The following is a 25,386-nucleotide window of genomic DNA, read 5'->3' on the forward strand; positions in this document are numbered from 1 at the left end:
ATATGTTTTAAATACAGAGAGTTCTTGGAAGGTGAAAAGCATAACTGCTCAGCATTATTATTAACAGGAATGGCAGTTTTATGTCCACTGAGTACTGGAATGAAACTGCTTTGTTATGCAGGTCTGCCATATAATGACTTCTGGTCACATGGGCCATTTTGACTCACTAAAAATCTCTGTCATTAAGTGACTAGCACATACATCAACGTGCAGTTTTCCCATACTTTGTTGCTGAATGGTGGGAGGTAAAGCGTAGTGCTAGAATAAGGTATTTTCCGGTAACCTGCTGCATTTACATAGGGTTTGCTTTAAGTGAAAACCACACTTTTCCCGTTAGAGATGGTGATGAAACAATGAATCAGAGATTTGTGTTGGACCTGCAAGTAAGAGAGTCCTTTAGTCATCATGAGTGAAAGTCAAGTGAGGTGTCGAGGGCCCCAGCCTTTTTTTGCTGGGAAGGCTCTAGGGATTCTACAGGTATAAGGAGCCTCTCCTGTTACACTGTCTGTTGGAGGCTGGGCTGGTGAAGAACCACAGGATCCATGACTCTGCCCTGCATGGGGGTTATAAAAAGGCAGGTAGTGGCTCTTCTGGCCTATTGAATGAAGTAGTGGCTGTGGACAGCTGTGTCTGTCTGAATTTCTTCTCCCAAGCCTCTACTTAGTGTCCTCTACACAACTTGGTTTACCTCAGGCTAAGTGCAGGTGGGATGACTTTCACCCTACGTTCACTAATGTGCAATATAAGTTTCTCTTTGAAGATGTGAACGGCTGGATGTGATGGATGTTGTAAATTTTACATCCATCTCTTCCATCAGTTTTCATTCAATTTGTACAGTATGTCGTGCATCAAACTCTTAATCCCCTTTCTTTCTTAGGATGCATGGAATGGCAGGTCTTTTTCATCTCTCTGGATGTATCAGGGTAAGTAACACTATTCGCTATTACAGCATTTAAGATCTGAGGAAAAAGTGTGTCAAACAATGTTTAAACAGATATTTGACAGCCTTATACATAACTTACGTTTTTCTTATTGTGGCTGGCTATGCCCTTGATGTATTCCTGTGTCCTTGTAACTGAAGGCAGAAATTGTGCTTGGCTAATTAATTGTTTGCCAAAAATGACATTTTAAGGCTATAGATAAGATTATGATCAATGCCAAAGGGTACTCTCTGCTCAGTGTTATCTTAATATTGGTTAGCAGCCCTAATAAAATGAGCCAGCCTAAAATTAATTCTGTACTGGTACTTGGAGTTGTTATAGTCTGATTACTACCATATTGCAGAATATATTTTGCATTCACAGTGGAGGTAGGATGCCATCATATTCTCTAGATGATTCTCTTCTTAATATTTATATTTCAGGGGTTGATAGATGAGGTTCTGTGGCCTGCAGTGTTCAGGAGATCAGACTTGGATGATCATGATAGTCCATTCTAACCTTAAAGTCTGAGAGACTGCTTTGTCTGTGGAAGGTCTTGTGTTGGCCCTCTGCACCACGGCCTGAAAGAATTGCTTTATACATGAGCTTGTTTTAGTGTCGTATCTTTCTCTAATCATACAAAGCTGGGAGTATCACTTCCATATAACTATGAGAGAAGACCCAAGTTCAAATTTAGAATTTCTTGTCCTTTTTTCTGTTGTAACTTATAGCCTTTTTTGGAACCATTTAGACTTGTCACATCTAACTACTAACCTATTTCAAACTCTCTGGCTGCCCCATACTGTGTTTTCTCCATTTCTGTAATGCCCTTTTTAAAATAAGGTGGTCAGAAGTAAGCACAACATTCTAAATGTATCCTCAGTAATTTTTATGTTGCTAGAATAATTCCCTTTTATTTGTCAGAATAAGCATTCCAGAATTGTACGGTCTTTTGCAAGGGTATCACACATTCTGAGCAGGACATCCCCTTAATCCTTCAGCTGCTGTGTATTTCTACTATTTGACCTGTTGTGGATATAGTGGCCTTTTGCTGCTTTGTCCCTCAGTTCATTGCCTTGAATAGTCATATGAAGTAGATTTATAGAATGTACTGCTGAAATATTAATAAGGGTTGGAATCCAATAAAGAAAAAGCAGCCCTCCTCAGAATGACTGACAGACTAGGAGCTGTGTAGTCAGTATAAACAAATCTAAGGAATAAACAAATCAACAGTATAAACAAATCATAACACAAGAACTAGGGTTCACCAAATGAAATTAATAAGCAACAGGTTTAAAACAAAAGGAAGTATTTCTTCCCACAATGCACAGGCAACCTGTGGAACTCCTTGCCAGATGATGTTATGAAGGCCAAGACCATAACAGGGTTCAAAAAAGAACTAGATAAATTCATGGAGGACAGGTCCATCAATGGCTATTAGCAAGGATGGTCAGGAATGGTGTCCATAGCCTCTGTTTGCCAGAAGCTGGGAATGAGCGACTGGGGATTGATCACTTGATGATTACCTGTTCTGTTCACTCCCTCTGGGGCACTGGCCACTGTTGAAAGACAGGATACCGGACTAGATGGACCTTTTGTCTGACCCATTAGGGCCGTTCTTGTGTTCTGACGTTCTTATTTATACAAGTAAAAAAACCTTGAAAAAGAAAATAGAAATGAATTTGGAATTCTATTAGTGACACTGTTAATGTTAGAAATAGTTTTCTAGTATATGCCTATTTTAGACTGTTCCATCTTTCTAGGGTCATTTTAAAAAAAAGTCTTCCGCCTAGAATTTTTCATGCTTGGTGTCTAGCCAGATAAATGTTTTTCTTAAGATTACGTTATTTAAATCTGACTTCTTATAGGTACGGATTTGAATAATGAGATTCTTCACTTCTGGGGAAGTCTTAACATTTATTTTTGGAATATCTCCTCTGAAAAGATTTAGTTTAGAAACTTTCAATGTGTCCTCAGTTGTCCTCAGCTCAGAGGAGTGCCTTTAAGTACTTTTAGGAACTGGATGGCTCATTTTAGTTATTCACTATAGGCCAAATTACCTGACTGAAGGTTCAATATAAAAGTTGGAGAATCTGGTTTTATGAAATTTTAGACATTAAAACATCTTTTAAATCCAGGATAGTGTAGTATGAGGCTACGTTTTAAGGCTATTCAGAAGCTGCAACCCTGAAGAAGGCAGCTGCCTGCTTGAGTGAAAGGTCTTATGAGGTCACATGACATCTCTACTTTGTAATCTGCAATAGTTGCTGTTTGGCTTCTGGGTGGAGATTAAAGTATGTTTTGACCTAGGAAGCTCTAATGGTCTGTGGCTTGTTTGCTTCACAACTGCCAGTACTGTCACAACTGCCATTATTGGGGACGTTCAAACTGTAGTCTCCTTGATGTAACAGATGGAGCTGTACCAAGGTGTCCTCCATGATGAGGGCCCCTCATCTTTGGATTTCATCCTCTCACCTACGTCCGGGGTCATTCTGAAATAGCCTGAATTTATTGAAGTTCAAGGCATGTCCATCTGTTTGGGCCTTTGAGGAGGAGAATTATGTATGGATTAGATGTGTAGGGGAAGGATTTAAGGCATGGTGGGAATTTTGTGCTGGATTTGAAGTTTTGAATACTCTGGGTTTATTTGCAAATTGATGAAGTTGTTTGGGATATGGGTGATAACTTTTGTAATGCTGAATAATGGCAAGGAGTCCAGAGTCCCTTTTATTATCCTTTGGATAAATGCAAATGAAGAAATGGGGTAGACAGTGTTTTTTTAAATTAAATTTTGAGACTTGTTTGAATGTAGTCTTCGAAAATATAAATTAAATGATAGAAAACTGCTCAGATCATCCATGGTCCTTCCCACAGCAATCCCCATACCTCAGCTATGTTCTTTACTGCCCTTTCTGATCAGCCACTGGTTGCCAGAGTGCCCATCTTTAGTTCTTGCTTCTGTCCACTGGCATCTACCTAAATAACTTTCACCAGAAAGGACAGTGGGGTGGAATCTTCACACAACCACATGCTCCCCAGAGTCTCTTCCCCAGTAGAGCTACTAGGAGAAATTCTGAGCCCCTGCCAGTCTCTACCTCCCCACCAATTTGGTAGGTGAGTAAGGAGGTGGCAAATTCTTAAATCCTGTGCCTGGGTGGGAAGGCAGGTGATGGCAGATGGGAATATTGCTTAAAGAGCACCTTTTAGAAGATGAGATGGAAGAAACCAGTCCACAAATACACACACACACTTACATCGGCATAGAGAAACACGAGTCTTTCCTCCCTGTGAGCCTAATGCACATGGTATTGTGAACAACCCAGGTTTTTTCTAAAAGGTTGAAGATAACAGAATCCTTGATTTCACTAAGTCCCATGGTACTTGCTTTCTATTAATCAGGCAAAAACTAGGTTGATCAGAATGCTCTATCAAGCATGCATTTTTAATGAAGTATAGAGCTGCTCATAAATGTGTCACTAGAGCACAAGCAGTGGGCTTCAGCTTCCTATGAAGGAGAGGCCACATATAGCAGGGTAACTTGCAGCCCCTAAAGAAGGGAGGCAGAAAAGTCGGCTTTGCAGCAAATTAAAAGATTGAACTGAAGGGACGGGAAGCTGAGCAGCTGAATTCCACGCAGGTAGGTTGAGCTACTCTTTAGTTGTTCCCTTGGATGGAACAGTGAATGGCATAGCTTATTGCTCCTTCTCGTTCCTTTCCTAGTAGGTGCAAATCTTTTCTATGCCATTTTACAGGAGGGCACTTTTAAGATTCAGTGGTTAAATGACTTGCACACTGTTGTGCATCAGTGCATTGTGCAAGTGGCATTGGACACTTGGATGGATAACAAGAATATCCAGAATTTACGGAATATTTTTTTAAAAAGAGAGGTTTCAGAAGGAATATAAAACCTTTTATTTCATGCATTAAAGCCAATCTAAACTATAAGGGATTAGGAGGAGACTTTCTCTTGAGGGCAGTAGATTATCCTACATCTGTGTATTCTTGGGTTTCTTGTACCTTCCAGCCAGTGTTTGAGACAGGGCAATGACTAGGGGTCTGAAGCCATATTTTAGTTCTTAAGTTGATTAGAAATTGGGGTAGAAGTTCCCTGAATTGTAAACATCCTTGTGATACTAATTGTTGCAGATTTGCACAGATTACGTAATGAAGTTTTATTTGTTTTACTAGGGCCCCTAACATTGCTAACACTAATGGATCTGCATGATAGTGCTGAGCACAGGGATCAGATCATTAAGATAATCTGAAGCCTTAAATTTGTTAATATTGTCCTCTTGCTACCCGATTTCTGAGCAAAAGTAGATGTCACAGGACTGTGTGCTACAGGACCTAGGGAAGAGCGTGAAAAAGATTCAAGTCAGTAATGTGAAGATCACTATATGTAATTATTTCCTTATGACATGGCTTTCCTTTCTTTAATATAAAGGATTAGGTTTATCTTTAAAAGTGCATGCACAACTTGGGTACATATTTTTGCGCGTATGCCCTCTTACAAGTGTAGGCCCTGTCTCTGTCCCTTCCAGTATGATGAGTGGAGTGTGGAAATTGCATTGTAAATTAGTGATGGAGCCAATATGAAATTTCAATTCAGGAAGATTTGATATTGTAATACTAGTCACTGCAAGTATTACAGGAAGGAAAAATTGTAGTTTCCTTCCTGAAACAGCTTTTACATGTAGAATTATTAAATAAGGAAAACAAATGGTTTGATTTTTATCACTATCATATGTCTTATAAGAATTACAGTATCAGTAAGCTTAAATATAGTGTGGAAGAGCGTGAGGGCAAAGGGGGATGATTCTTTTAATGTAATTAGTGGCTGTTGAATGAAAAGTCTCAATTGGGAATTAACTTAAGAACAGTTTACAGAATGGGTACTAAATATGTGTAATACGAGCATATTAAATCTGTTTTTTTCCCATTTGCAGCAAATTCACAGCTACTTCACAGGCACTCTTGGAATTCATGTCTGGGGTTCTTATGCAATCTTCATTTTAGCCACCTTGTTGATTGGCCTGATCCTGGGTTTGGTAAGAAAGCGTATTACATTTTAATTTTCCTCTTTACAGCCAAATGTGAACTCATTGCTTTAAAAATTATCTAGAGATCTTGCTTTACAGTAATTGCTGAAAAAGAAACAGCAAGGGTATTTTATTTTTAATGAAGGGCTACAAGGGGGCTCTTTTGTAATACTTAAAATTAAACGTTTGTTTCAATGTGTACATAGTATTCCACTGAATGCATCCAGTGAAGTGAGCTGTAGCTCACGAAAACTTATGCTCAAATAAATTTGTTAGTCTCTAAGGTGCCACAAGTACTCCTGTTCTTTTTGCGAATACAGACTAACACGGCTACTACTCTGAAACCTGATGGTATGTATAATGGCTCTAAACTGTCTTCATAGGGTTGCAGAGAAGAAAACATGTCCCATTAATGGCTGCATGTACTGTCACAATAAGATCTTGATACTAAATAGCATCAAGGCACTTCTGTGAACCTTCCTTACCTCTGTGGTGTTGGTAGCAGCTGTTTTGTGGGATACTCCGCAAACTCACCTCACCCGCTGCATCCAAACTTTCTGTATGGGAGGAATAAGAGGCACCCTGCTACCAGCCCCTGAACTAGCTCCCATTCCCCAAATTGGTCGCATTCATGACAAAGTTTACCACTTACAAATATATTTACCTTTTAGACAAAAAATCTTTAAAATTAGTTCCTCTAGCTGCAATGTTCTGAATTCATTTACCCTGCTGATGGCATCACTAACATGAGAAAACTACTGTAAGCAAAGCTTTCTTGGGACACATTCCCACTCTGGGTAACAGAGCCCAAACTCCAGCTGGATCAGGAATACCTATACAGCTGTTGTTAGCACCATAGTGTGAGCCTTGTGAACCTGAGTCTGTAGACTTGGGCTCTGATAAGAACTGCTGCAGCTTTTTTGTGTGTGTGCAATGTAGACATACCCTTCGAGCCCTGCTGAGCACTCATTACTCAAACAACGCTCAGTGGAAGATTTGCCTGAATAAGGAGAGTTGAGTGGAGGCCTTATGTGACCACAGTCAACAGCAGTAGCTGGAGGAGCAGAAAGTGGGTTATACTAGTTAAACAAGGAAGCCAGTCTTCAGATACAGTCTTTAAAATGTAAACAGATTAGTAATTTATTTTTTTGAACTCTAGTCTTCCCCCCATATTTTGTCAGCCTCTTTTCCTTAGCCTCTCAAACTTGCAATCTTTGACTTTTCTCTGTCCTTCTCACCCCTAGGGTTTTGCCAAATCAGTCACTTATACATAATCTTCAAAATCCACTCCTTCCTCTGCATCCATATTGCTAAAACTCTTGTCCATGCCCACGTCATCTCTTGCTTAAACGGTTGCAACTTTTTCCATTCCGTTCTCCATAGTTCCAGTTCATGCAACACTCTTCCTTGCCCGTAGTTCTGATCTTGGTCCTGTGTTTGAGTTCCTTCACGGTGCTCCCATCTCATTCAAACTTCTCTTCCTCGTATCCAAGGCTCTTCATGATGGTGCTTCTTTGTTTACCACTGATTTTCTCTCAAGATCATAGAATCATAGAATATCAGGGTTGGTAGGGACCTCAGGAGGTCATCTAGTCCAACTCCCTGCTCAAAGCAGGACTGATCCCCAATTAAATCATCCCAGCCAGGGCTTTGTCAAGCCTGACCTCAAAAACTTAAAGCTGTCTCTTTATGCTCCGCTTGTCTTGCCAATCCCAATTATATAATTTTATAATGTATTACTTTTTTAAACTAGTCTGCACATATGTTCTCTTACTGGTTTAAATGTTGCTGTATTGTTTGGCTTTCTCAAAAGCTAAGTGACAGAAGGTGCAGCAATACTGAATTAGAATGGATCTAATTAGGATTATTAGGATAGATTGTTCACAATTTGAGAGCTATTTTTTTTCCTCTTTACCATTTCCTGTGTAGAGGTTTAGTTTATTTCCCAGTTCTCTACTCTGAGAAAGGAAGTTATGGGGGTAATCCTAAAGTTGTCTTGGTTATTTGACAAACCAAAAAAAGATTTGAAAAGAAGTAATAGACATTTAATTATTTTAGCTCTTTTAATACTGTTTCAAAATGTAATGATTTCATAAATAGCAGTTTATTAAATAGTCAAGCTCTTCTGTTCTGTAAATTGTCATGTAATCACACACCTCTTCCCTACTTTAAGAAGGAATCACTGATCTCGTGTGTGACCATCTTGCAACACTTGTAGAACTGTACAAACGCTTTCCTCTTTTCCATTCCTGTTGTGGGTTTAAATATTATCCATTCTAGAGCAGAGCCTTCTTTTGGCTTCAGTAATTATCTTAAGCAGGGATCAGGACTCATTGGTTCAATCAGGTTAGGTTTTATTTGACCTTTATCTTCATAGATGGAGTAAAAATATTCTTTTAAATTGACTAAAATTAAGTAGCAGTAAATAACTTCACAAGATGTACCATTATATTGAAAGTTTCCATGTTTACAGGTAAATATTTTGATCTTTTACATATCCATCTGATTCAGTTTTTCTGAAAGCACAGTCACTGTGGAAAAGATTGTGTATGGTAGGTGGAATGGAGATATATGTAGCATTGTAGTGCTTGAAGTGCCATATCTACCCATACCATTGCTAAAAAAACAGAAACAGTGAAAAATAATCTTATACTAATGATTAGTTATACTGAAAGCATAAGGTCACTTTGATTCACTCTGTGAGGTTATAATTCATTAAATTTCAAGGTTTGACTTTTGGTCTTTTGGGGGGGGAAGGAACCCAGCTTGAAAGAGGCTTTCTGTAATTCCATTGTGTATGAAGATGTTTGCTTTTAACAGTGGTTCATAATTTCTCTGTTTTGATATTTTAGTCTATATTAAAACTTAATTTCCCACTGTTTCGTCCATGTGTTCCATCCTGGTTTGAGTCCCCGTTGGTGAATCAAAATCAAGTATCTGTGACATTGCCATCTGTTGTCACTGAGCAAAACTGACACCCAAGAGTATTCTGAAATCCCCAGATGGTCACAGAACTACAGTTGCTGAAAAAAGTACTTACAGTAGAGACTTGTACAACATTGGTAACATACCTGTATGCTGAGGGCCAGATTCTGGAGCCTCTTGTGTTAACTGGGTATTCACATTTTCCTTACTTTTTACAGCTGAACTAACAATTACGTGAAAGTTCATAAGATGTCACAATAGCCTATAATGACAAATATTGGTGGGAAAAGGAAGACAGACTGAATTAGTCCAAACAAAAAGGCCTAGTGATATAACTCAAGGACTGTGTTAAGATCATGCCTGGAAATGAGAAAGTGTAAGACCAGAAAAATTAATCAATCAAAATTGGTGTGTTGGATTATAAGGCCTAATTAGTGGACAAAAGAATGAGGGGATGGGCTGTTCCACCCAACATTCCCTTTTGGGCTATCTCCTGGGACCCCAGGCCTTCATCACCCTGATCCTGAGAGAGGTCCTGCCCAGACCAGGCCAGAGAGGAACCCAGATGACGTTGCCACCTCTGCTGGCTCCAGCTGAATCCCAAACAACATAAGGATGAAATGCGATTGGATTTTAACAGTAACAGCTCCACCTTGTCTCAACTAATTTCTTTGCTTTTCTCCAAAAAGACAGTTACTTTACCAACTTTGGTATCATCTAAGGGACTGTCAAACAAGGGTTTTTTTTTCTTCTAAAAACCCTCTCCAGATAAAGGGAAAGGGAGCGAGGGATGTTGTTAAAATGAAAGCCTTACGCAGTACTTTACATGACCAATGCTTTAACTGCCTTTTCTTCTTTTCTTTATCTTTAATAAAAGGTTAAAAAGATTTTTAATAGTGTGTTTGCCATGGTACTAAGGAGGCCACGGTCTCTGTATACCAAACCCTGAACCTTGTTTAACACTGTTCAGTGTTAGACAGTGACCAGGTTATGTTACACCTTTGGCTCATGTAGTCCATCTAAAGTAATACAACAAGCCTTTGCACTGCTTCAGCGTTGGGAAGGGGCTATATAAAGCAGCTTTAACTGGACAACTGAATATTCACCTGTCCTCCCCAAGATGGTGTGGCCAGCATCATACACTCACCTCACAGCCCCTGGCATGGAGAGTATGGCTGGAGTAGGAGGCATAGCTGTAGTTTTGTTGTAGTCCAGTGATCTACTGGCAAAATAAGCTTTGTGTGCTGGTTGCCAAGCAGCATCAGGGGCTGAACTAGACCCCTGACTGGCCTAAGAGATGGTTTAAAGCCACCTTTTGGGCGTTCCCCTTAGGTCCTGAGCACAGATTGCTGGGATTGGGATTGGGATTGAATAAAGGGCTCTGAGAATTTAATTATAACAGAGCTGTAATTGTATCGAAGCGGAGTATGTATTGTGTGTTTCTCTATCCTTCGATATATGCAGCACATTGTGGGCACCAGTGTATAACCTGTGCAAAGATGAATGTCCTGCATTATAAGTTTTATTACATTTAGATGTCTGCGTGTTCTTTTAAGTAGTAAATGTACCCTTGCTAACTGGATGTGAATCAAATGGGTGTTTTTTATTAGATTCACAGCTAGCAAGAAACAGAATACATTTATTACCCAAAAATGGATGAAGGTGAAAAGTTTCAGCTGGTGGATCATTTGTTTGCCATTACTTCTAGAAAAACTGTATTTTGTACTGACTGGAAGATCTGTTTCTTGAAATATATAGTACCATTTTCTTGTTTTTCTTTTTCTACTGTTTATATATAAATTTTGGTTTGAGCACTTACATGGTGCACTTTTTGAGAAGTGATAAGATGGTGTTTGCAGTTTAAGTCACAACTTACTCCGACAGCAAAGCCTTGTGTAAAAAAACAAAACAAAAAGCCATAGCAGGAGGTGAAAATATTCTATGCAAAAATAACTTGGATAATTATCCAGTGGATAGAAACACTTCATAGGCCTTGCAAATAAATAACACCCCCTACGTCAGCTCTTTGCTGTAAAGAGCCTCGCTTATTTGTTGGACGTTTCCTTTTCTCCTAGCCTAAGCCATTTCAACGTGCCCTACACAAAGGAAGCAGGAGGAAGGGAACTGTCCATATAAATACCCTGGCTCCAGCAGCACTTCCCTACAGCACTTTTTAGCTTCTTTAGAATGAAAACATGGAATTCTCACTCATTCCTCAACGTCGAACAAATGTGAGTCTTCAGAGGGGGAAAAAGAGATCGTTTAGATAAAGGAAGAGGATGAGGGGGAAAAAGAGGTTAACATTTAGCTTGGGAATCACCACTTACGCTGCAGGTTCCCAGCAAAAAGAAGACAACCGTCTGAGTCATGACCCTACTGTTCGTGTTCCTTTCATGGAACATGGATTAAAGTCTCATGCTGAGATTCACTGTAGGCTTGGACACATGGCTTGCCTTGTATACTAACCTTACATCTCTTCTCCCTCCAGAAAACTTCCTGAAATAATTACTGAGAAAGCGCTGCAATGATTTGATTGTGGGAAACTCCATTGATGTTGCACTCGAAATTTTGTCTGAGGCGAATAGGCCATTGCCCTTGCAGTGTAGCCACAATAATTAAGTTCTCGATGCCTTTCAGCGGTGCATCAGCATCATTCAGGAGCCTTCTCAGTGCACGTTTGCCATCCAAAAATAGCAAAGAACAATTAGCAATTGTCTCAAAAACTGCGTGGCAAAGCAGTGAATTTGATAAAAATGTTGCAACCGTCGTATCTGCTAACTTGGCCTTCAGTGTAGCACAAAACGAGTAATTTAAAGACATAACTGAAGTGTTTCTTACTGGATGTACTTCTCGAGACAGATTTAAGCTTGTAAATCCAATGTTAGATACTGCTAGTGAAGCAATAAAGGGAAAATTAAAGGATTAAATTAATCAACATGGCATTATTGTAAGATGGTGGTTGAATGGAAAAATATGTTCCTACTTACTGGTATTTATTCTGAGTCTGAAAAGTAACTTGCAGAATATTGCATCCAAATTGCTGACTGTAACCCAGGAATGCAGAGAAGTATAAGGAGGTCTTTGCTCACACAACAAAAAGAAAATGAGAAAGTAGGTCACTTCTATGATGCAAGCAACCTAAACTTTTAGTGTGTTCAGCATGCTACTCAAACCTCTTAGAGGAAAAAATAACATTAAACACTGCCCTCCAGAGCACACTGTGGAAGTTAGAAGAGTCTTTGACCACCCATTGTTGGCTTACTGAACGAGGAGGATAAATACCGCAACTTCTCAGGGACAGGAATCTCAGGAAGTTGTCTGCTTGCATCCCGTTCCCATAAATATGTACTGAACATGAGGAGGTCTTTGATGAAAACATAACCTGCATTTTACACCTCGCATCTCTACAGAGAAGCAATGAACTTACAAAAGCAACTGAAGACCTGAAGAAGAGCTCTGTGTACCTTGAAAGCTGGTCTCTTTCACCAACAGAAGTTGGTCCAATAAAAGAGATTACCTCACCCACCTTGTCTTTGTAGTATCAGTGTTGTCGTCACCTAACACAGTGACGACAACACTGCAAAAAGCAACTGAAAGAAGTTTTTGAGGGAGTTGACAAATTACAGGCTGATATGATTGTTACCTTGTCAGTGGAAATGTGGCTTGATTCACGCAGGACCTTCATCTCCTGAGATCAAGAGTTTTTGCGTCTTCAGTCCCTCTTCCAGCTCTGAAGCTCATATGTCCATTAGATTCTTTTGCTGGATGACAGTGGTGCAACATGTAACAGGCAAATGGAATAGTCACGCTGCTATAGCTTATACCAATGCGCCAGTTACTCCTGGGGGGATTCTGCGGGACTACATGCCTACAGAAAATGTCCTCCCCTCTCCCGTAGATTTCCTGCCTTTCCCTGCAGAAAATAGCAGGGAAGCCGCCCGGGGATGGGCGCAGTTTTTTTGCGGGGACTGCCCCGCTCCAAACAGAGGCGAGGCAAGGGAGGGGGCACATGCCACTGCCCCCCCCTCATTCCACTAGCACAGAGCTGCTCATCCAAAGGAGTCTGTGTCTGGGCTCCGCTGGCTCTGCAGCTGAATGCTGCCTCCTGGATCTAGTGCCAGTCGTGGTCCCATTCTGTGCTGGGAGCCTTCCTGTTTTCTATTCTGTGCAACAGTGAGTGCCCGTGGTGGGGCTGGGTAATGTGGGGGGGGGGCGAGGGGGTGGGAAGGAAGGGGGATGAAATATGGCAGGGGAGGGGAATATGGGAGTGAGGGCAGGGAGATGGAGGGAAAACGGGGATAAGGGAAGTGGGATCCCAGCATGCGGCAACCCCACAGTAGCAGCTGGAGCTCCCCGTTAAGCAGGCCCATTGAACCCTCACCCTGACAAGCCCTACACCTGAACCCCTCCGACGAGCCCCTCACACCCAGACTCCCACCCCACTGATCCCAAACCAGCTGCACCTGGACCTCTACCCCATCAAGCCCCAATTCCCCAGCACCTGGAGCCCCCACACAGCCCCCCCCCCCACCACCCCGAGTCCCAGCCACCTTCACCTGGTACCCCCCAACGAGCCGCTGCGCATCCAGATCTCCCACTGTGTCGCCCACACCCAGATTGCCTCGCACAGTAACCCCTCACACCACATCTGGATCCCCCCACACTAAGCCCCTCTATACTTGGATCCTGCTGGGCTGAGCCTGCCCACCCACACCTGGCGCCCCGGGGTGTTTCTAGGGCAGGCCCAGCCCTTGCACTGTATCAGGGACAGGTGCAACCTCACTGCCGAGTCCTTGTAACAGGGCAGGTGAGGGCTTCAGGGTGATCTCCTCCTCAGTAGTGGCATGTGCTCCCCACTGCCATGCTGGAGCCACATTTATTTATTGACAAATAAAATTTGCAGAATTTGAAATCTTTTGGTGCAGAATTCCCTCAGGAGTAAGGCCTGTAGATTTGCCAATGCATTGTGTTTCTATCTACACATGCACACATTTCATTCTTTGAATGAAGATTTCTTGCCTGAAGTGTCCAGATGTCTGCTAATAGCACTGATCCACTTTGGTGCCTTTAAAAATTTGACCATAAGTAATTGAGGACCCTTAGTCTCGCTGGAAGTCAGTAGGACTTAGTCTCCTAAGTCACTTAGGTGCCCTTGAAAATTTTACTCTCTTTTTTTAAGGTTTAAGGTTTGCTTTTTCAACAAGTTCTTGATTTTTGTTTTAACAGCATTTAAAGGCCTGTCTACTCTAGGTAATTTCTTACCCATTTTTCTGCACTGGTGTTAATAATGTAAGCACTCAGGTAGATGTGATGCAGGTGTCTTTTGATATTGTCATGTGGTGTAGATGCACCCCGAGCATCTTGGGCTGATCACTAATAAAGGGGTGGCCAACCTGAGCCTGAGAAGGAGCCAGAATTTACCAGTGTACATGGCCAAAGAGCCACAGCAATACGTCAGCAGCCCCACGTCAGCGCCTCCCACCCACCAGGCCGATGAGCGCCTCTTTCCCTGCGCCTCCTGATCAGCTGTTTTGTGGCATGCAGGAGGCTCTAGGGGGGAGAAGCGAGGGTACTGCAGGCTCAGGGGAGGGGGCAGGAAGGGGTGGAGTGGGGGCAGAGCCGGGGGTTGAGCCGTGAGCACCCCCCGGCACATTGGGAAGTTGGCGCCTGTAGCTCCAGCCCCAGAGTCGGTGCCTGGACAAGGAGCCGCGTGTTAACGTCTGAAGAGCCGCGTGGGGCCCCGGAGCCCCAGGTTGGCCACCCCTGTGCTAATAGTTCACAGCTACTGTTTCTGCTGTTTGGTACTTCACTGAGGAATGTGCCTTTTTGTTCATATCACTTTCCTGTTTTGTTTTTTTCTCCAGAACTTAATGATTTGCGCAGTAAGCACACTTATTTTCCCTCAGTGGGACCAACTTTACGTTTAAACGTGGTATTTTATGGGTTGTTGTTTTAAGACTCTGGTAAAGGCAGCCTTTCATTTTCTTTCTGCCCAAATAGCCTTCTTCAGTAGAGCTGGTCACGAATTTTTCCACAGAACGTTTTTCTGTTGTTACGCAGATTTGGCAAAACCCAAACTCTTCAGTGGAAAGTTAATTTTGATGAATTTCCCATGTCACATTTTTTTTTGCGAAGTTTCAGCATTGTCAAAATGTCCTATTTGGCATTTTCTAAATGAAAAGGCTGCTTTTTTGGTTTGACATGACTTATTTCCATATGCAAGTTAATATACAATAAAACGTTTTTAACACGTCAAAATCTAAAGAAAACATTTCCAAATTGTGGAAACAAAATGTTTAGATTGATCAAAACTGATATTTTTCTAGATTATCAGTTCGCAAACATTTGAGATTTTGACTGTCCTGATATGGGACACGAAAATGTTTTTGAAATACCAAGTTTTCTTGGGACAGGAAGGTCATTTCCTGTCCAGCTCTATTTAAGTTGTGCTCTCTATTGGAAGAGAGGAGATATTGGTCCACCTCACCTACAAGTGTTTTGAATAAACCTCCGGTTTCTTGCACACTTTTCATCTCAGTGTTGGTTTCTTGCACACTTTTCATCTCAATGTTGGCAGCACATGAGTTTTCTATTTCTCTCTGAACTATTTACTTTAGTTCCCAGAAGAAATTCTATAGCTTAGATGTTAAGGAGACAATCAAATTGGATAAAGCTTCTCTGTAAGTCTCTAAAATTCTGTTGCATGGAAAAAAATGTTGTTTTCAGTCAGCTTTGTAAAGACCACTGTTCAGTGGATAGAAGACCTATTAATAGATACTCAAAAAGAATGATGGTTTTTAGGAAGGGGGGATCCGCTTCAAAGCTTGATACAGACATGTCTGTTGTGTAGTTCTCTGTTCAGTACTTTATTGTGACAGCCTGACCTGCTGTTGTCCTGTGAGGTTGTAGTTTTTCTAGGTTGCTGTTTAGGGTTAGACTAACTCATTTTTTGCATTGGTTGTACTGTCTACTTACTTGCTTGTACTGGAATTATTGTAGGATGAGAGAAGCTGAGCATACAGCAATGGAAAGCTAGTAACTTTGTCAGCACCATCTCCTATTCTGCTTCCTCCATTTTTGTGTATTTAGTATTAATGTTTCCCAGGCTTTGTCCTCTTTATAAATTAAGGCAAGGGGCTTAAGCGTGGATATTTATACTGCCAGTCACTGGTTGTTTTTCGTCCTCTGCTTCTTGGTAAGTGAGGCTATTGGAATTCTTATTGTAGGATAGGAGAAGAGGAAAATGACCCATAGAATTATTTGAAAGTAGTAATTCCTTTCTGAATGTGATTCCGCTTATGATAGCTGTTAAACCTATCTGAGCCTGTCCACTGCCATTGTTGTTTTTCTCTGCTTTCATCTGTTGAAGAAATTCATCTGTTGCATTTGCCACTTTACTTTTGTGTAGATATTAGTTAGGAACAGATGCGGAGTAATATAAATTCCAAATACTGAAATAATCCTTTACTTGATATTAAGGGTATATTTATAAATGCTTAGAACATGTATTAATCATTTATTAACCATGTTAGATATGAATAGAATGTGTTATAGACCATTACGGTAAGGTGTGATTGTAAAAAAGTACCTGTTTATTAAAATGGTCTAATCATTTATTAACCTTTTATAAACATTCTTAATACAAAGTGTGACCCCTTTCGTAATGTAAAAGTAAGTAATTATATAGGAGAAAACATTAGAACTAGGCCCCTGCACTGTGGAGGACCAGTACAGCAATGACTTAGGATGGCACTGTCTTCTTCAAAAAGTCTTCTTATTACCCGGTCACCGGTTAAATTTACTGTAAGCTCATAAACCCAGTTCAGTGGTGCAAAGGGACTGATATATTGCAGGGGCTGTGAGATAAGAAATTCCTACTGGTTAAGTTACTGAATTACACTTTTTCTTCTTCTACTCAGATATTGGTTTTGCTTGCAGACTGCCTTTGCCCTTCCAAGGCTAGGTACAGAGAAGAAGCATCCGGTAAGCACTCGACATGCTTGGATATTCTATTTTTGGAAAGATTTATGCCTACTAATGTACATTTTTTTCATGATAAAACTTTCCTCTAAGATTCATTGATGGCAACTGACTAATTCTGAGTACAGGCAATTCCTTCATGCATGTCTGAGAAGGGTCTGTATTTACTGTTGTAAACAACACTATGATTTCATGTCCTTCCATCTGAGGAACTCAAAGCACTCTATAAACACCAAAGAGTTTAGCCTTGTAACAGCCTTATTAGAAAAAGTAGTAGTAGTCCCATTTTACAGGCACATGAACTGAGGCTAAAAAACATCCCAAGTCAATCAGGAAATCCATGTTAGAGCCAGAAGTAGAAATGGTTCTCCTGATTCCCAGTTTTATGCTTATCCACAAAATTGTCTAATTCAGTGGTTCCCAAACTTTAGCAGCCTGCTAAACCCCTTTCACTAAATTGTGAAATCTTATGAACCCACTCCTAAAAATGAATATTTCCGGGGATTTAAGTTTAAATTTCCTCCGCACTCCATGGGGCTCCTGCTGCTGGACCCCGTTGACCGCCCTGGTCAACTGAGCTCCACTGAGCTTGGGCTGCAGGTTCCGCTGAGGCTTGGGCTGCCAGCCCCAGATGCCTGACCCCACTCTCCCTGGGGCTCGGGCTCACTGCTCTGCAACTAGGTCCCACCTGCTACCTCCAATGTCCGGGGTCCTCTGGCCTCCATTAGTGAAATTTTTCTGGCGAACCCCCTGTAACATTCTGCGAACCCCAGTTTGGGAACCACTGGTCTAATTTAAAGGTACAAGCAGTCTTGCTCTCTGACAGGATTTTTCTAATGCACATTCTGTATATAGGCAGACATTACACAGACTGCACTTTGGACCCAAATGAACCTCCCTCTGCAACACTTAAGTGGAAGTTACGTTCACATACGGTCTGCAAGAGTGGGTATTGTGATGCTTAAAGTCACCAAAGATGTAAAATAGTTGGCGTGATGCAGTTTTATAGTAATTAATTACTTCCGTATCCAGTGTGCCCCGCTTGCAAGTTGGGAAGTTTTCTGCCTCTTACCTCAGTACCAGAACTAAATATTTTAGCTGACACTTGCTTAGTAGAGTTCATCTCAATCGTTGCTGCTAAAATAGAACGAGAAGATTGATTGATTGATTGATTGACTGGGTCTGCAAAGGAGGCAGATGTACCTCAAGACATACTTGGTGCAGATTTGCTGTGTAAGATTTTCTGAAAGGCATAGAGTGAGTCCATGGCAGCGTATGATGAGAACTCAGGAGTTTCTGGCTCCCAAGTCCCTGGGACAATCCCGTAGACCAAGCTGCCTCTTATGGCACAAAGTGCACCTTTAATAATCTAATATTATTTCATTATCTTTGTCTGTAGTCTCAGCACATTTAAGGCCGAATTATCCCCTCCAGTATATTTAGAACGCTCCATTACTTTAATGGAAAGCAATATGTGCAGCTGAGGGTTGAAACTGCCCTTTGGAAAGGTTTAGAAACTTTTATACAGTAGATTCTGCTTAATAGCAGCCCAGATATTGATATCTGGTTAATAGTAATATTTTGCTGGGAACCAATCCTGTCCCAATGACTTCTGTGTTAATGGGATTTGGATATTGGCAATGGGCATGCTTCTTATTAAGGGCTGCCGCCAGGGAAGGAAGTGCTGGGACATGTCATTCCTGGCTTCAGCCCCACAAACTTGCCTGTGCACTGGGACCCCACAGGTGGTAAGGGTCTGTGAGCTGGGAGGGAGGGAGGCTGCGGGCAGGGCAGTAGCACGCAGGGGGGCTGCTGCATGGTACCTCTCCCTGGGCTCTCTGGGCTGTGTCTTGCTGGAGGGCTGTGCCCAGGGAAGGAAGTGCTGGGATGTGCAGACCCCCATCCCCAGAGAGTGCAGGGGGAGGTACTGTGCAGTACTGTGGGCCTGCAGCACACCCTGCTCCCTGTAGAAGGCCGCAGCATCTGGAATGCAGCCCCTCTCCCCTCTGCTTCCCTGGTTGCAGCCTTGCAAACCTGCCTTCCACTTATTGACAAATGCCAGATAAAAGCAACTTCTTGCTGGCAACCAGCGGGGTTGCTAATATGCGGAATCTACTGTATATGATTTATAAAGGAGACAGTCCTGCCACCTTGTCAGTGTGAAGATTCTTATAGTAAGGTTCCACTCTACAAACGTAATGGTGGTAGCAGTGAGCACAAAGCAAAAATCTCAGTCCCCAGTGAATATTTAATCATTTAATGGTGTCTAGGTTTAGGTTTGATTCTGGAACACCATATTCCACGAATCTTATCTTGACATAGTTGTACTGATACCTGGAGGTAAAGAAATTTGATTTGTATATATGTATGTGATTTATGGAATCATAAATATCTCTGTAATGTTTGCTGGTAGGTTTTTGGGTTTGGTTCAGTAGTATTGAAAATAATGAACTGAGTGTCTCAAATGCATCATTTAAAGTGATACTGCTAAGTAATTAGGTCCCACTCTGGCCACATTTAAAAGTTGTGGAGAATATACTTCATGTAATATGAAGCCATCCATCACTCTGAGAAACAATGGGAACAGTATATTTATGACAGATTTACACAAATATGTGCTTTTTGTGTTTGCTAGATTGGCTCTATAGCTACAATTACCTAACAAAAAGCATTCCCAGAGTTGCTTATGTTCCAGCTAATGCTTGTAGGATGACGGTGGACATTCAAGGAACTAAATAAAATTGAGCTACTGTTAACTTGTAATCCATTAGGAACAAAATGAAAACAAATATTTTCCTAATAGTAACAGACAAATTATAAGGGGGTGGAAGTTATACCTAGGTTTGAGAGTACAGAGAAACAGAGTAAAGTAATAAAATGAGATGATGATGATGCTACATTAGAATTACACCAAGGATCTTTTCACAAAGCATATTTTGTAATTTTTGTACTCTTGTGATAGTGTGGTAACAAGAAAAGAGGCTTCAGCAGATGACTTGCCCTATGATTTAAACATTTTCAATCTTTATTTTGTTTCAGTAGAGTGGATTGAAAAGGAGAATGCAGAGCTTACAGCAGTAGAAGAGGTGGAAGAAGCTGAAGAGTTATCAGCAAATGAGTTAGAAGAGGCTGCAGAGGAAAAGAAGGACATTTCAGATGGGGAAGATGGAGCCAGATCAAGTGAAGAGGCCAATTCAAGTGAGGATGGCTCAGAAGACGATTCTGCCGTTGATGAAGGATCAGGGACAGAAGAGACAGAAGACATCTGTGAACAACCTCCATCTGATTCAGAGACCCAAAGCTCAGTAAGGCAACGTAAAAGCCAGATGGCTGACAATGGACTATAGTTTTCTTGGTGTTTTCCATCGACTCGGACCAAAGAAATATTTGGGGCCCTTCTGGTCTGCAGCTGAAGCCAAACACTTGATTTGTAGTTTGTGTTTATGTAAAGCGAAACCTCTGCTCTGCATCAGCTGGCTTCTTTCTTCTTTCCTTTTTCTAAGCCAATGTTTGCTCATAGATTTTCATTTTTATAAGCACGCCTTTATATATTACGTTGGGCATGACAATCAAAATCATAAGTATAATTTGGTCTGCTTAGAGACTTAAGGGGTAGGGGGACGTGACCAATGGGATGAAAGACTTGGTAATGAGATGCTTGTTGTTCATGCTTGTGCTCTTTTATAGACACTGCTCAAAGCAAGATGAGGCAAGAGAATCTGAATTCACAAACCTGCATTAACAAGAAGTAGCTTAGCAGGACTCTTGACTTCCTTTTCTTTCTCTCTGAATATGTTCCTTAAATGCCATAAGAATATCAGGCACATCATAAAACAGCAGACAGAGGCACCTTAATTGTCTTCCATTAAAACAGCTTTGTGTTTAGTGGTTTTGCTTTCATCAACTCAACTGAAGCACCTTCATTATGTTGCTTTTTTTCTCGTTTTTTTCTGCTGAAGATATTTTGAAACTATACCATAATTTTATAACAGAAACTAGTTTTATTCTATGCTTGAAGTGCACCCAAAGCTTCTCAACTGTTGATTATTCAGAGGCATAGTGCACAAGTCAGCTGGTGATTTTAATAATTTAAAATCATCAAAAAACCTTGGGCTATGGAACATAGACAACTAGATGCTTGAAATGACATGTTTGGAATCTCAGAGGCTGGAAGGGAAATGATTTAGTGAGAACAAGGAATTTTTACCAAAGTGTAACCTTTTTCCTTTAAGATGTTGCAGTGAGAAGTATTTGTGTCTAAAACAGTAAAATGCCATATTTCTTACCAATACAAGCTAGTCATATGCGGAGAACTGCAGTATTTTTTTTTTTTTTTTTTTGCTGTTCCCAGCTCACAGTAGTTGGCAGTCAGAACTGCTTTAGTAATATTAACTGAAAAACCACTTATGGTTTCACCTCCAGTGTACTGGCTTTAATGACGGAAGTAGTGGGAAAAACACATCAGGAAATGAAAGAAATAGTTTTTGGTTACACTGCTGTCTTGTCTACGTTCAGATGCATCTTTTGAACTGCATAAAGTGGAAACAGCTCATTAGCTAATCTGCTGACAACACCCCATGCTGTCGAGTTTATTCAAGAGATCAGCATTTTATTCATTCTAGTTAGCATGACTTATATTAAGAATTTTTTTTAATAACCACATCCCATTACGTGAATGAATATCTAAAGGATAATCCTGTACATTCCCACTTTGGCAGCATGCTGATCCAGATTGCATAATAAGAAGCAGAAAGGTTGTTTACATCTTTTGTATTGCATATTTAATGACCATGTTGCGTAAACCTGGCCATCTAGCATCAGTCTCTTCATTTCCTTTTGTGAGAAAAAGGAGTGTTCTGTGAGATTAAGATGGTTGCCCCCTTGTGTGAGAAAAGGGATATTACCAGTGCACAAAGGTGATTTCTTGGAGACAATCAGTCTTGACAGGGTCAGTTTACATCTGTCTTGGGAATTGTTTTACTGTTAATGTGAAAATTTTATTTAGCAGAAAGCAATCTAACTTACTGTGTCTCACTGTTCTTTAAATGTTTCCAAATGTACAACATTTGCTAATCTAGTATAAATCCTGCAGTCATAGGGCCTGATTCTGGTCTGTTGTCTAAGTGTAAAGAGGTGTAACTTCACTGAGCTCTTGAGCATAAAGGAGATCAGAATTGGGGCAGTACTTCTGCATATACTCAGATATTTAGACTGTTCATACAGCCATGAAGATTAGACTCTTTTCTCCAGCCCTCTGGATGCAGAGAAGATAGATGCAGAGAAAATTCTGAAATAGAAATGATGGAAATGAAATTGTTGCAGTGCACTAAAATGAGAGCAGATGGCTTGGCTTGCCTGGACACAGTCCCCTAAACTTTCAGAAGTGGTGCTAAGGGCTTCAGCTGTGTAGCTGAGGCCCATTGTCTTTAAAGCGATACAGTCAATATAAAAAATTAATTTTTGCCTACATCTGTTGCAAGATTACTGTAAATGGAAGAGATTGGGGGGGAGAGAAACCATGGCTGTGCTTTTAACAGAGCTGTGTATACTCCATTTCACAATTTCCTCTATAGTCAGTTTTCCTTGTTTGTGTCGGTAAATCATACAGCGAGAGGGGAAAATATTTTAAGAATAGGAAAATGAAATATTAAAATCACCAAAACTGGCTAGGACAAGCAGACCAAGGGTCATATCTTCAGTGACCTGACTAAGATTCAAGTTGATGACATCTTCAATGAGTCATGGATTTAAAACTCTGCTTGACCTGAAAATATAGGGGATTGTGTCCATCATGAAGTAATTGAAAACGTTGACTTGTGCTATATAAAAAGAAAAGGGTGTTCCCTACAGAATAGAGTCTTGAGTTGCTCCAAAAAGATTTGGAGGGAGAGAAACGTCCATATTAAAAATGTCAAAAAGTGATGGCAAAGATTTTTTAAAAATAAGAGCTTAAAGTTGGCCTCAGAAAGTCATCTTGAGGCATCTAAATTAGAGGCCTAATTTTCAAAAGTACAGAGTATCTAGAACCTCCCAGTTACTTCAGTACAAGATGCTAGGTGTATAGCCTTTAAAAAAACCTTCCTCTCGTTTAGGTGCCTAAGAATTAAGTGTGGAGTAACTTTGTAGGCACCTGTTTTTGAAAATCTTGACATGCTGGTGTTGAAAAATCTGTTAATCTTGCAAAGAGGTACACCTCTGTCTCCATTAACTAAGAGATCTTAACAAATTATATAACAAGCTTATTGCCGTACAAGATGCAGGGATTACAAGATGTCCTGAGAAACAACAAAACTTTAATGACATAAACAAATTTCTGCAGTCCCTTATGTTCAAGTAACTCCCATTCAAGTCAAGGAGCATGTCACATGTTTCAGGTTCGGGCTGTAGAAAGCATTCAGTGAAAACCGGTCTAAAGAAGACATGAAATCTCTGTAGATGAAGGGACACAAGCAAGTGGGACTCATGCCAGAACAGCAAACCTTTAGGCACATACCAAATGGCAGCTGTTCATCTCCCCCCCAGTTATGTTTTTTGTGAATCTGACATTGTTTGAGTGATGAAACATTCATTTTAAGGTGTTTCAAACATCAGACCCTGTAGATGGTGGCCCCTTTATTTCCATATTCCCGCTAATAAGGAAGATTAGCGCTAGCTTTGGTTTGACAGTTGATCTCTTGTACTGCAAATGGAGTTGAAATACAGTGGGTCTGATTATTGTATTTATGGAACACTTCTCAAAGTGCTGTGCAGACATTAATAACACCTCAGCTTTAAGATTGTCATTTTTCTTTGTCAGATAGACTTGCAGCAAAACAGTAGTAACTCTTGGCTTGTGGAGGAAATCTACTCTTCGGCAGTTTCCACGGTATGCATCCGATGAAGTGAGCTGAAGCTCACGAAAGCTCATGCTCAAATAAATTGGTTAGTCTCTAAGGTGCCACAAGTACTCCTTTTCTTTCTTCGGCTTAAGTAACAGGTGGTATTAAAGGGCATTATAAAAGGCAGGTTTCTCCTTAATGAATAATGTGGTAACCGTGCAATAATAGCAGTGTTGGTCTTGAATAATATATGGAAGGCGTGTACCTTTTCACTGAAAAATGTCTTCTTAACCTTAAGACATGTTAGTGTAGTACTGAAATGTTTACATCAGTATTAGACTTGCAATTTTAGCATCGTCTGTGTTTCTGGGTTATTTAAAGGATTAATACCTCTCATTTGTGCCAACTGAGAAGACTGTGTGTCATCTCATCACCTCCATCCTCTGTTTTGATTCACTTTACAGAAGTAGCATTTGTCCTTGCATTTGGAATATAGACAAAATGTCTTTGAAAAGAGGCTGATGTTCACACAATTGACTGAAATGGTTTGAGTAACTGTAGCACCGTTAACTCTGGTAAGATCTGCTGACGGGGAGTGCAGAGTTTTGAAGGGTGACTAGAGATTTTGGATTTCCAATTTAGAGACTTACTTTTCAGAGGCTGGTGCTCAACATGTTCTGGCAATCATGTCCTGAAAGTGTCTCAACAAGAGCCTCCAAAAAATGAGGCATCCACAAACCAGTAAGTCAGTCTTGAAATGTTAAGGCTACATTTCTAAAGAGGGCACAAATGAAGCTTTGCCTTTTTTACTTATGCTTCCGATAAAGTTTCAAGTGAAATAAAATCTGTGTAAACCTTCGACTATAATTACTCTGTTGGACAACATTTTTTGTTACATGGCTTTTTCATGGAAATGTTATGCAAAATTACTTTTTATACTAAAAATTCTGTGGCTTTAAGCCATGGGTATTTGTACTGGAATTCCATATAAATTTTTTATTTATGATCTGGTTCTGGCTAGTTTTTATTTTTCAGCACAATTACATTTGATTGAAAAATCACACTGTATCTCAAGGTTGCGTTTGTAAATAGTTTATAAAGGATTAATAAATTAAGATGTTTTAATAATGTTTAATCAATTGTTAGTTTTACAACACTTGCTGATGTTTAAAGCCATCTATAACACACAGTGTGGCTATAATGTGCTTGTAACATTTATACATCATTTTTAACTCTTTAAGTGTTCCATTGATATGACATCTGACCAATTTAATACTACATTCTACTTATAATTAGCTCTGCAAACCCAATTATGAAGTTGATAAAATAATTTTCCTTAGCCAACTTCAGGTATGGAAATAAGAGAGCCTAAGATCTAGTTGTTCTAGTAATTATTTTTAAAGCAACGGAGTTTGTAATCCCAAATGGCTCAGTATTTTGAGATGTAAAATTTGTTTTTATATTCAGTAGGGAAACAGAATTCTTGCAATTCTTTGAAATGCTGACTTATTTATTCACTGTGGTTGAAATTTGTAGTTTCTTGTGTTGGTGCAAAGTTAAAGCTCTCTCTTTGTTTATCCAAAGAGTTGCTAATGTGGGCTGAAATTTCAAGTGAAAGTAAGACAGCTGATGGGTTTGTGTTCTAATCTTCATACAAAACCAGGTTGCAACTAAATTTATTTTTTTAAGGTTTTGCATTTTTCT

The 25,386-nt window shown here is 40.4% G+C and overlaps 1 protein-coding gene across 2 annotated transcripts in view; it reads left to right on the forward strand.

Moving 5' to 3' along the window:
• Positions 1–24,688, forward strand: part of TMX4 (thioredoxin related transmembrane protein 4) — a 57,518-nt gene extending 32,830 nt beyond the window's left edge. The window contains exons 5-8 of one of the 2 annotated variants that reach the window (XM_084622533.1): positions 878–923; positions 5,867–5,968; positions 16,804–16,867; positions 19,904–24,688. In XM_084622533.1, the coding sequence (XP_084478659.1) occupies positions 878–923; positions 5,867–5,968; positions 16,804–16,867; positions 19,904–20,211 (520 nt within the window). In that variant the 3' untranslated portion in view covers positions 20,212–24,688. The remainder of the gene's footprint in view (positions 1–877; positions 924–5,866; positions 5,969–16,803; positions 16,868–19,903) is intronic. The other variant, XM_084622534.1, reaches the window with a different exon arrangement.
• The last annotated feature ends 698 nt before the right edge of the window (positions 24,689–25,386 follow it).

The sequence above is a fragment of the Lepidochelys olivacea genome, assembly GCF_965140295.1.
Source record: "Lepidochelys olivacea isolate rLepOli2 genome assembly, chromosome: 3".
Taxonomy (NCBI): Eukaryota; Metazoa; Chordata; order Testudines; family Cheloniidae; genus Lepidochelys; species Lepidochelys olivacea.